At 36.1% G+C, this 12472-nt stretch overlaps 2 protein-coding genes across 2 annotated transcripts; one reads left to right on the top strand and one right to left on the bottom strand.

Moving 5' to 3' along the window:
* Window positions 1-3133: 3133 nt before the first annotated feature.
* Window positions 3134-4946, bottom strand: LOC116011969 (uncharacterized oxidoreductase At4g09670). The gene is made up of 2 exons (XM_031251451.1): window positions 4394-4946; window positions 3134-3941 (listed from the first exon to the last, which is right to left on the bottom strand). The coding sequence occupies exons 1-2, from the start codon at window positions 4856-4858 to the stop codon at window positions 3321-3323; spliced, it is 1086 nt and encodes a 361-aa protein (XP_031107311.1). The 5' UTR covers window positions 4859-4946; the 3' UTR covers window positions 3134-3320.
* A 2886-nt stretch (window positions 4947-7832) lies between these two features.
* LOC116020287 (T-complex protein 1 subunit beta) lies at window positions 7833-12391 on the top strand. The gene is made up of 11 exons (XM_031260771.1): window positions 7833-7879; window positions 7978-8034; window positions 8718-8783; window positions 8874-8985; window positions 9330-9458; window positions 9565-9636; window positions 9884-9999; window positions 10340-10416; window positions 10853-11338; window positions 11568-11883; window positions 11967-12391. Exons 1-11 carry the CDS (start codon window positions 7874-7876, stop codon window positions 12111-12113), a joined length of 1584 nt encoding a protein of 527 aa, XP_031116631.1. The 5' UTR covers window positions 7833-7873; the 3' UTR covers window positions 12114-12391.
* The last annotated feature ends 81 nt before the right edge of the window (window positions 12392-12472 follow it).

Genomic DNA, 12472 nt, shown 5'->3' with positions numbered 1-12472 from the left:
TGTTTTTTGCTTGTTTGGTCAATGTCTCAATGGTTCGTTATCTTGGCCACTACTCATCGTCTTACCAGATTATTTATATGTTTAAAAACAAATTAGGTATGCATGCATATATATGTTTATATACACATCGTGTATGTAGTCATGTAAACCACTCAAAAAAAGTCTGCAGTTAGGCACGTTTGAATCAATTTATTTAATAAATATATTATTTATGAGTATTATCCAATTTCATTATAATGAAAAATATCACTATAATATCTTCAGAAATGCTTAAGAAACATAGGTAGAACAAAAAGAGAAACTGGAACACTGAAAATTATATGATACAAACATGGAAAAAAAAATGTGTATATGTATATAGGTACACGGTTTAAATGAAAATAATATCCTCTCGTAAAAAGTAAAGACTCATTGCAATTGAGCATCAAGTTCATTAATAATTGAAGCTAAGGTTATTTTAAAAATAAAATAAAATAAAAAACGCACACACAAACCGCTCTTTTTTCTCTTATTTTTTAACAACACTCAACCGTCGATTTACTCAAATGAATGGAGATATCCCATGTGCTGCACAAATATTAATTGTTTACTAGTTTGTTTTTAAGAAATACATTTTCAAATATTTTATAGAATTTTTATAAATTTTTTAAAAGAAAATGCTTTCAAAACACAAAAATATTTTGATTTTTTGAGGAGAGTTCCATTCCAACATAAGAATTGAAATCGTAATTAGAATCAAAATACTGGATAATTATAATGTTTTTAAGTGAAAAAAATCTTTTTGTTTAATAATAAATAAACAAGAATTGAAATCTATATATATATATGTGTGTGTGTGTTTTTTTTCTCGTGCAGTTGCTTAGGTACGTAATTTTTCTTCTTTTAAGGTATGTGATTTTCCTTTTTAAAGTGCGTGATTTGTATGTTTAAGGTGCATCAATATTGAAATTTAAGGTGTGTGAACCTAAAGTTTAAGGTGCACGGTTTTCATTCTTAAGGTGCGTGATTTGTATATTTAAAGTGCGTGAATTATTGAAACTTAAGGTGTTTTGTCTGTATGCTTAAGGTGTGTGATTTGTGTACTTAAGGTGCGCAATTTTAATGTTTAAGGTGCATAACCGCACAACCACACGGGAACCTTTTCTCGCATCTGAACCCTCCCCTCAACTATTAATGAATTATTATAAGCGGTTGAGATCAATCCCCTCCCCCTTTTTTACAAGGGGTTCTCATTTGAACCAAACCCCATTGTGCATATATGTCTATATATATTATATTATAGATCCATATTGAATGCGTGAGTAATTACATTTTTTCCCCCTATTTTGATTCAATTGTTCAAAAGTAGATTAAGAAATAGTAATGAGTTTTATGATTACTATAAAATTTGAATCGAATAGTATGATAACAAAAATTGACAAACATAATAATGTGTATCAAATCTGATACTCCGTATAATAATGTATAAAAGTCAACCAAACTCCACCTAAAAACGTTTTCGTGCATCATAGTAAGAAACGACAACCAAATGGTTTTGGTTTCATGCAAATGACACTATCATTTTCAAGAGGAAGTAGTCATCATATGATATGGACTATGAAGATGTTAAGATAGGGAAAATTGTAATTTTTGCCCTTCCATAATATGCCAATTATCAATGTCACCCCTGAATTATTAGTGGTGTAAATATTGCCCCTCAATTTTCAAAAACGGTAAATATATTGCCCCTCCCGTACCGACAGGGAGCAATATTTACACTATGGGAGGGGCAATATATGTACAGTTTTTGAAAATTGAGGGGCAATATTTATACCACTAATAATTCAGGGGTGACATTGATAATTGGCATATTATGAAGGGGCATAAATTACAATTTTCCTGTTAAGATACATAAACGACTTATAATAGCATTTATTACAGAAGAAAGGGATTTATCATCATGAATGAACACAATGATAATAGCATGGCAATACATAGTCACAGAATTGAGGTGGCCAAAAGTGCATTTTTTGAACTTTTTCATTTCAAGCATGCTGCTTAATGTCCCAAATAATTTGTCTCAAATTACAGAGCCTAATTTAATTATAACGAACTTGGAACAAAACCAGAGAGTTGATGAAATCAGAACCCACAAGACAAAGTTTGAGACAAATTATATTAGAACATGTAGCATTTATTGCTTCAAAGTCAGAAGCGTAGCATGCATACAATTAAGAAATTAGGGCAGGGCAATTCTTGGTTGCCATAAAATCATACAATTAAGAAATTAGGGCAGGGCAATTCTTGGTTGCCATAAAATGACGAGACAGTCCCTAGCTAACTTGGTCGGACAGTTAGCTTGGCAATTATAAGGTTCCAAGTTCAACTCCCGGTGGGAACTGTCCATTGGCCTTCTTGAGAGCATGTTATGCACTTATGCCAATCCTTTTTAGTCCCCATACTTTCGTATCCAAACAATTATTTGAGAGCACGTAATGCCAATATCTTGTGTTATATGGATCCAGAGTAGGGACAGCAAATCAAGTAATTTATGATCAAATATCTGATAGCAAGATTTGGATGTTGACATAAATATTATATAATTCTCTCAGCATGTAATTTGCCTCCCAAAATGCACCAAGGATCAAGAGATTGTCACTTTTTCAAAACTCATATGATTTGGAAATTTGAACCATTATGCATTGATTATCGTTAGTCCAAATTGCTTGCTAGTGTCTTTATGCAGCATCATGTCCCTACCGGTCTTTCAATGTTTCAGAGAGGGTTAGCAATTAGCATTGTTTGTGTAGTGAAAATACATGGCATCCGGGATTCTAAACAGTAAATGTATCTGTTTCCACAGATTGCACTAATAAAGATTATAATTTCATAGATTAAAATTCTCAATGTAAAGATCAAAGAGGTACCTTTTTGCAGTATAAGCGGCTTTTGAGGTGTCAAATTTCAGAATTTCAGACCGATAGCGGGACTTTGATCCATCATGCAGCCTTCCACAGCTAGTCTATCAGCAACTCGGTTTAGCATCCCTAAGAAGGCATCGAGAATTTTGTGACTGCAGCATCAAAAAGATTTTTCGGATCCCCTGTAAAACATCATCTGCAACCAATATTTCTCATCAAGGCAAAGAGAGAAATGAGGCCTCATAGAATCCAATTTTCAATTGGGCAAGGATTTTATCAACAATCGTAAAACACAAACATTGAGTACAGAACAGTACAGCACATAAACTGCTTATTCAAGCCAAACAGCACTACATTAGAAGCTGCAATTGCATTTGCAACATAAAATATGTTCACACAATAGCCACACGGACACTCGACTCAACACACAATCTCTACAGGCTCAAAACCTTTCTCAATCGATGTCTTGACAGCGTCCAAAACCAGCTGAGTCTTCCTACTAAAGGTTGGCCACTTCTTCTCCGGTTTTGAGCCATCGTTTTTAATACTAGCAACCAACCTCGAAAACTCCTCAACCATCAGAACTTCCTGGGGAATGTCTGTTGTGACAATGTGCTCACTAGGCTTTGGATCCCATTCTGTCACAAGCTCAGTAAATCCAGACTTTGTGCCAGTCATATAAGAAGCCTTTTTCTCATCATATGGGATCACAAAACCATGAAGATACAGAGTGCCATTAGTTCCAATAGCAGTGACATCCATTGTCATGTTTGACAAAAAGGAGCACTGAAAAGTTGACAGTTTCCCATCTTCCCAATATAAAGAAGCACCACAAGCCATAATGACCCCAGATTTGTTGAACACAGGGTTCCTCAATGCAATTACAGATTTGGGCAGCTCAAAATCAGCCGCCCACAAAATGGACCTGATGCAATACCACCCAACATCGCCAAGAGCACCCAGAGCATCAAGGTCTGGCTTCACACGAATGTCATTTTCAAGAAACTCAGGATCAGCCGCAAATGTGAACTGACTGTGCACCTGCAATGTCAACCAGATATCAACTACCCATCAAATTGAAGCATATGCTCCGTCTCAATTAAAAACCATGTTTATATATTATACATGCTCAACACGCCACCTCACTTCACGTTTACCATAGTCTCTTTTTTTATGGGCTCCAAGCAAGGACCATAGTCCTTTTATGGAGATACCTTCGGGTTGGCTCTGATACAAAGTTAAGCATATGTTCCATCTCAACTAGAAGCCTAAGCTAATGATTGGATTGCGCATTTATGTTTATATATTATATATGCAATGTTTATATATTATATATGCTCAACACATCAGTTCTAAAGCTATTACTAACAAAAAGAACGAATCTTTTTAAGGATTGGTTGAAAATGAAATACTCAAGTGAAGTTTAAACCACTACAAGAGACAAGTAGTACAAAGTTTTAAATCCATTGAATTTATTTCTTTAATCTCAGTACCGATTTGAGTTCACCGAAGAGGTCCGGATTGGAGATGAATTCCTTCATCTTAGCGGTGCGAGGGTGGTGCATCCACATGGTACCGTCCATAAGTTGCAACCCATTGGATTCGAACGCTTCCAAAATCGTATCGAATTCCTTGGAATTCAGCGCCACGGGCTTCTCAAGCAGCAAGTGTTTCTTCTTCTGGGCAGCCAAGACAGCCCACTTGACGTGCAGAGCCGCCGGGAGGGGCATATAGACGGCGTCGACATCCGGGTCATCAAGAACGGCTTCGTAACTGCCGTAGACCTTAGCGGAAGCCGGGAAACCATTATCGGCGGCGAATTTCTTGGCCTTTTCGAGATTGCGGCTGCCGACGGCGTGAAGGGTGGCGCTCTGTGATAGATTGATGGCCCGCGCAACCTTTCGGGCGATTTCGGCACACCCGATGATTCCGATTTGGATCGGCGGCGAAACGGACATTTTCTATGCGAGTGGTTTAAACTTTAAGGTGCTCAGTGAGTGGAGTGATCGAGAAGCGGAGCAGGATTGAAATTGCGAAGACCACTGCCTAATTTTATAACTGTCCTTCGGATAAAAAGGCAAATTATGCTATGGACCTGGGTGTGAAGACAGCGTTCTAAAACCGTACACATAGAATTTTAAAATTGTGAACATGGACTTTGGTTCACCTTGCAACGTGAATTTGGGTCTGGGTCCGGGTCCATAGTATAATAATTCGGATAAAACTTAATAGGTTAAAATGTTATTCTGCACCATGAACCAAAATTGATTCTTCATGTCATAACCTGATATTTCATAATTGCTGCTTCATGCATAAATCATAATAAAAAATAACTTATACTTTTTTTTAGGTTGCCTTCAAATTATAGGTAATAACTTAATGATGTGGATGTGATTGTTATTGGCGTGTTTTGTTTTGTAGAGGTGGCAATAATTTCATCACGTTTAATTCAATCCCCTCAAAATTTACCTTTATACCCTCGATTTGACGACTGGAACTCACACCCTAACTAAATCCATTTTGCTCAACCCTAACTCCAAACCCAAACCATAAATCCTAGTCGCGACAACATCCCTACTACCCAATTTAAGGTTTTAATTTCTAATCTAACAGTGGACGAAGGAAAAGCGACTAGAAGAAGAGTTGAAAGCGTACGAAGAAAATTGGAAGGCCAAGAGAAAGTGGACGAGTAAGGTATGTAGAACACTATATGTAGAACAGTATATGCGAATATGTTGTGAATATGATGTTGGGTGGTCCTACTGGAGGAGTGGAGCGAGGAAGACCCGAGCAAACCCGGACCTGAGAGCAAGCTCCGTTTAGGCCACGGCTCGAATATCGACCCCGGGTCGGCACTATGTGGCCTCGGGTGGGCTTACGTCATGGCTGGTGCTAACCCCTTGGACCTCGTTTTGGCCTTAGGTCGTGGCTGGTGCCTAACCCGGGTCTACACTTTGGACCTCGGTTGGGTTGCAGACCCCAAGCCGATATTGGGACTCGGTCAAAGGAGGTCTCGTGTCGCGCGGTTCAAGTTGGTTATAACAAACCCTCTTTTTTGCGGATGCGATTAAGTGACTTGTCAATATAAAAGCATTATTTTTGTCTTGTTTAGACATCATATTCTCACTCATTGTCCTAATAGACTATTGTAATAACATTACATTATCTTGTAATAGCTCCTTTATTCATCTTCCTTATCCATTTACTATTTCCTATTATCTATGGGATTTATTAGTTCGGACCCCGAGTTACTTAAATCTATCAACAACAAAATATAAATTTATGTAATATCATCAACAAGATATAATATTTGATATAGAATTTTAATAAAGCCACGCGAATTCATGCAAATAATGTCTCGCCCATGCAAGGTATGGGCAGAAGTAAAAACAAAATAAAATTAATTTTAAAAAGGACACGTGATTACTTGAAACTTTACTTTTTAAAGTTTTTTTTTTTTTGAATACTTTTTTTAAGTTTTAATCATTAGAACGGTGAATAATTTCAATTATAAAAATTTGAAGGGCAAATATTTTTTACTACAAAGAAGACTGTGGAAATAGTATAATTGAGAAGATTATAATATTAAAGATTGAAAATCATAATGAAAAGATGAGTAAAGGCAGGGCATACAACTGCTTACTTTTTTTTTTTTTTTTAATATTTATAATTCTTTACAATGTAGTATATGTTTTATACTTTCTCAAACATTTTCAACTCCAAAGTTTAAACCTATGACCACTCATTTAGAATGGTAAACGAGATGTCATCAAATTACATGGTGATTGACGACAGTACTTTTAGTATAACTCACAACTGCTTTTGCAACACAAATTTCTCCACTTTAAAACTTATCCACAAAAAAATATTGAATATCTCATATAAGACGGTGTTATATAAAATTTAAGTTGCATCTAGTTAGATTCACATGATTATATTAAATTCCTTTGCGTTGAGTGGCACGAGCTTCTCTATCAGCAAGTGTTTATTCTTTTGAGCAGCCAAGATAGCCCAATTGGCATGTATGTTCGTTGGAAGATCGAGGAATTTACACAACGTCCACAACCGGGCCATCAAGAATGCCTTTGTAGTTGCAGTAGACCTTAGCATAAACATGGAAACCATCAACGATGAATTTCTTGGCCTTTTAATTTCAAGAATGCAGCTAATGGTTGCCTCAAGCGTGATATCCGATAAAGAGATTACTTATGAAGGCACGAAGTAATAAGTCAATTTAGTACATATTCTCAAATAGTGATTATGAGTATACAAAAATTACAAAAAAAAATAAAAATATTTGTATGTCCAATTCCGAAATGGAAAATACTTGATATACTCCCATTTTATACTCTCAATTTGTATGCTTTTGATGTAGACACATTTCTGTGGGTTCACATGATGAAAATAATCAATCTCTGTTTGCCACTTCAGGAAGTATAAGTAAGGAAGTAAAATTTGGGAACAATCATTATTGTGTGGACCATGGTCCACATAGCTGTGTGTGGACCATACTATCAAATAATGCACATTCAATATAAAAATAATATATATTCAGTATAAAAATAATGTACATTATATTCAGGGGATGTACATTATTTGTGTACTGAATGTACATTATCTTTATAGTATAAAAATAATGTACATTCAATACAAAAATAATGTACATTTAGTACATTAAAATGTACATTTTATTATGGTCCACACAATAATTTGTCATTTGGGAGTATGTGTAGTAGAACTCCAGGAAAGGGGCGCAATGCCCAATGGGCGCATGTAAATCCAAAACAAGGAAAGACAGTGCGGGCCGGGAGATGGGCCTATACTTTGTTACAAGACAACTTTACCCTTAATGAACTAAGGAAATTACACGCCTATTTCAATTTACGTTTTACAAATTACAACCACAGCGATTCAACAGATTAACCTAAAATCCCCGCTTCCCTCCACCTTCATCTCTCAGTGCTTGGATTCCCATGGCGGTATGCTACATTTTAAATGCCACATTAATATTGCGTTTATCTCCTTTTTATTTTTTCTGATTATTTGTACATTTTGATCTATTTTTATTTTCCCGAAGGTTGGTAAAATTTTGAAAGATGAAGCTTCCGAAGAAAAGGGCGAGCGAGCTCGAATGGTAAGTTTTATGTTAACAAACTAATCTTTGAATCCCTTTATTTTTAAATTTATGTAGGACGAGATGCTCTGACAACGCAATTGGTTAAAACTCGTAGTTCATGAGTCCTATGACTTTTTCTTAAGGTTACTCATGAAATGACTTTACAATTGTTGTAATGTTTGCTAAATGAGGATCATACTTGACAACTGATATCAGTTTCTCACATTCCAAAACGTAGTTTTACAGTTTAGATGTAAATTGATTAAGGAAATGTTGTAGAGCTTCTGTCATAAGTCTAATCTTTTAAGGAAGTAGAAGAATTACTATACCAAAAAAAAATCATAAAATATTTTAGTGTTGAACATTCACTTAAAAAATTACAAGTTGGGATCTTGGGGAGAGAAGAAGTGGGTGATCGTAGAGAATACTACAGAAAACTGGTAGAGATGATTAAATCAGGAACTACATGAGGCATAAGATTTGTGCATTGGTTTACACGGTTTCCTGTTATTGACTAGATGCATGCCCAATCTGGCTTCCTGATAGACTCTTCCATAGGAAATAAGGAGATGGATCATGGATGTGCTGTTTCTATGTTTGTAGATTTCTCTCAGATATTGTGCTTTAATTTTCTTGCCGGCTGTAGGTATTACTTGTTTTCCTAGTGTGACTTATATCTGCTTTTCTATCCCTGATTTTAGGCATCCTTTGTGGGGGCAATGGCAATTGCTGATTTGGTGAAGACAACCTTAGGGCCAAAAGGAATGGTAAAAATTCATTTCCAATTTTCGTTTGATAGTTTCAAACAAGATGTTAAAGTTTGGTTTAAATTCTTGCTGTTTGTTTTTGTTTAACAGGACAAGATTTTACAATCAACTGGCAGGGGTCACAGTGTTACAGTTACAAATGATGGTGCAACCATCCTAAAGTCCCTCCATATAGATAACCCAGCTGCTAAAGTTCTTGTTGGTATCCTTAATCTTGCTGTTTTCTGATTGCTGTTAGTCATTTTGCTGGAAAACTTTTAGCCTCACTGGTCTTTGTATTGCTAATGTAAATCAAATCCTTTTAATTTAGAGGGATTGTTTATGCCTTTATGGTGTCATTAATCCATTATGAATTTTCAAATTGAAGTGGACTTCCGAGACTCCTCTACGTTCCTAGTGGCTCCTGGCCTCCTGGGAAAGGGACCAAATTAGAAAAGTGACAGAGATCATACTGTTAAAGGTTGAACGGTGCAAAAACGTAGAGAACTAGAGAAGAGTAATGTTGATTTTTCTATTATTTGTCAAGAACCTTAATGATTTTGTTAGACATCTCAAAAGTCCAAGATGATGAGGTCGGTGATGGGACAACTTCAGTAGTTGTTTTGGCTGGGGAACTTTTGAGGGAGGCAGAAAAGCTTGTAAATTCAAAGATTCATCCTATGATAATTATTTCAGGTGTGTTCAATGCATCATTGATTCATTGCAAAGCCCTTTAAATCAGGTTGTAATGTTGTATGCTTAGTTGATACATCTTTTATTTATTTTTATCTTTTAACTGTAGGTTTTCGGATGGCAGCTGAATGTGCACGCAATGCATTGTTAGAGAAAGTTGTAGATAATAGACAGGATGCAGGTATATATGCTTGAGTTATGATGTGAATTAAAATCGAGTATATTTCTTCATTGTTTTATTGCTATCTATCCAATTGATGATTTGTTTTCAATGATCTGTGACAATTCAAAATAAGCATGAACATGGAATCATGGATTAATTGGTCATGCTATGGCGTGGTTAAGTACTATTTATGTTGATAATTTCTCTTCATGGTTTTCAAAATTTTATTGACAAGTTTGTTCTGTGATGCTGCTGGGTGATGCAGAGAAATTCAGATCAGACTTGATGAAAATTGCAATGACTACTTTGAGTTCCAAGATTTTGTCTCAAGATAAGGACCATTTTGCAAAGCTTGCCGTCGATGCTGTTATGAGGTTGAAGGTATATAGTCCTTCTGCTTATTTTAATTTTCTTGTAAGTCACCAAATCTCTTTCTCTTACTGATGAAGGCTGGAGGTTCCAACTATTTATTTGGCCTAAGATGTCATCTAAAACACAAGTCTTTTTTAGTGTGTTCACCTACCATCTTTCTCTCTCACAGTGTAAAAATATGTGTTTTTGTCTCTCTTATATTTAAATGTTTTTCTATTCACCCTTTCATACTTGTTAATATTATTTCTACAGTTTATTTTAAAACATAAAAATGATATGATTCTTCACTTAATTTTGTTTTAGTAGCTTGAAGTTTAAATTTGTTTGATTGTTTGGTTCAATGTGACAGGGCAGCACCAACCTCGAATCAATCCAGATTATTAAAAAGCCTGGAGGTTCACTTACGGATTCGTTCTTAGATGAGGGGTTGGTCGTCTAATCTTTAAAATGTTCAGAAATATTATTCTTACTGTTAAATAGTTCCTATTAATTCATGTATGTTGGTGGCATCTACAGTTTGCAGAATTTTAGTTGATAAACTTTTCACCTTGGAGTAGTACCTGTTTAACTGGTTGCTAGTGGCTTGAACTTCTGTTCATAAAAGCTAAAAGTTAAGAACTTTGTATGATCTTGGTGTTCATGTATCTGTGCCCTTAAGTGCAAGAATTGCTTATAGCTTTCATATCCTTATGCTCGGTACAAAATAGTTGTAGGCATTTAAGCCAGACCTTAGTTTGATTCTAAAATATTTTAACTTTTTATTATGCACTTCTGTGTTTTCTTTCACCAGCCTTTCCTCTGTATTTTGTTGTTGGCAAACAAACTTTATAATTTTCTTTTAAATATATGTTTTTATTTGTAGGTTTATTCTGGACAAGAAAATTGGTCTTGGCCAACCTAAAAGAATTGAAAATGCAAAAATCCTGGTGGCTAATACTGCAATGGATACAGATAAAGTAAAGATTTATGGTGCACGTGTTCGTGTTGACTCCATGGCAAAAGTTGCTGAGCTAGAAGCTGCTGAAAAGGAAAAAATGAAGGAGAAAGTGCAAAAGATTATCAGCCATGGAATAAACTGTTTTGTTAACAGACAGCTGATCTATAACTTCCCAGAGGAACTTTTTGCTGATGCTGGGATTCTTGCTATAGAACATGCTGATTTTGATGGCATTGAGCGTCTGGCTTTAGTCACAGGTGGTGAGATTGCATCCACCTTTGATAATCCAGAATCAGTTAAGCTGGGACACTGTAAACTTATTGAGGAAATCATGATTGGTGAAGACAAGTTGATCCACTTTTCTGGGGTCGACATGGGTCAGGCATGTACAATTGTCCTGAGGGGTGCAAGGTATTTGGCAGTTAACTTTGTTTTCCGATTCCCTTGTGTATACATTATTACTTAACAAGTATAGAATAACTTCATTATTATCCTCGTTTGACTTCGTGACATTTTTCCCTTAATCCTGATTTAGTGCATCTGTATGGTTATCTGTGTATGTTATGCAATTTATTGATCTTCTATGGTTGATAATTTTGATTCATGCAATTAGTAAACCTTTTCCCTAATTCTTTGGCAGCCCTCATGTACTGGATGAAGCTGAAAGATCGCTGCATGATGCTTTGTGTGTGCTGTCTCAGACAGTGAATGACAGCAGGGTACTACATGGCGGTGGCTGGCCTGAAATGGTGATGGCAAAGGCAGTTGATGAGCTGGCTAAGAAGACTCCCGGGAAAAGATCTCATGCAATTGAAGCTTTCTCCCGTGCGCTTTTGGCCATTCCAACAACTATTGCGGAGAATGCTGGTTTGGACAGTGCTGAACTTATTGCTCAACTCCGTGCTGAACACCACACAGATGGATGTACTGCAGGGATTGATGTCATCTCCGGATCTGTGAGTATCATGTCATATTCAAAGGATTTTACTGCCCTGTTTGCCTTGGTCTCGTTTAGTTTTGAGTCTTTGTACGATTGCAGGTTGGAGACATGGCAGAGCTGGGGATATCTGAAGCATTCAAAGTAAAACAGGCAGTGCTGCTCTCTGCAACCGAGGCTGCTGAGATGATTCTACGAGTAGATGAAATAATCACCTGTGCACCACGGAGGAGGGAAGATAGAATGTGAAAACAACCAGAGTTGCCCACGTTGCTGATCTTGGCATTTTATTTATTTATTTATTTTTTAAGTTGAGAACGCTTTTCCAACTTCAACAGTGTGGGCAAGTAACAAATTTTGAGTTTTCCACTGAAAGGATCAGTATTGGCTCTTGGACGCAATCCGCATTTAGGGACGATGGCATTCATCCCCCGCTTCACATTCTAACATATATTCTCAGTGGCAAAGCAATTGTATTTTTTTTTTCTTTTTTTTGAAAAAGTGATTGTATTTTACTTTTATTTACATATATTTAGGTGTTTGCCAGTAAGACTAGAAGCAATGACGGTAAATTATTATGGGAATAAGGGTCAAATTAGCTATTGAAC

The sequence above is a fragment of the Ipomoea triloba genome, chromosome 1 (genome assembly GCF_003576645.1).
Source record: "Ipomoea triloba cultivar NCNSP0323 chromosome 1, ASM357664v1".
NCBI lineage: Eukaryota > Viridiplantae > Streptophyta > Magnoliopsida > Solanales > Convolvulaceae > Ipomoea > Ipomoea triloba.
The sequence above is the reverse complement of the archived record's forward strand: the minus strand, read 5'-3'. Positions and strand labels throughout refer to the sequence as shown.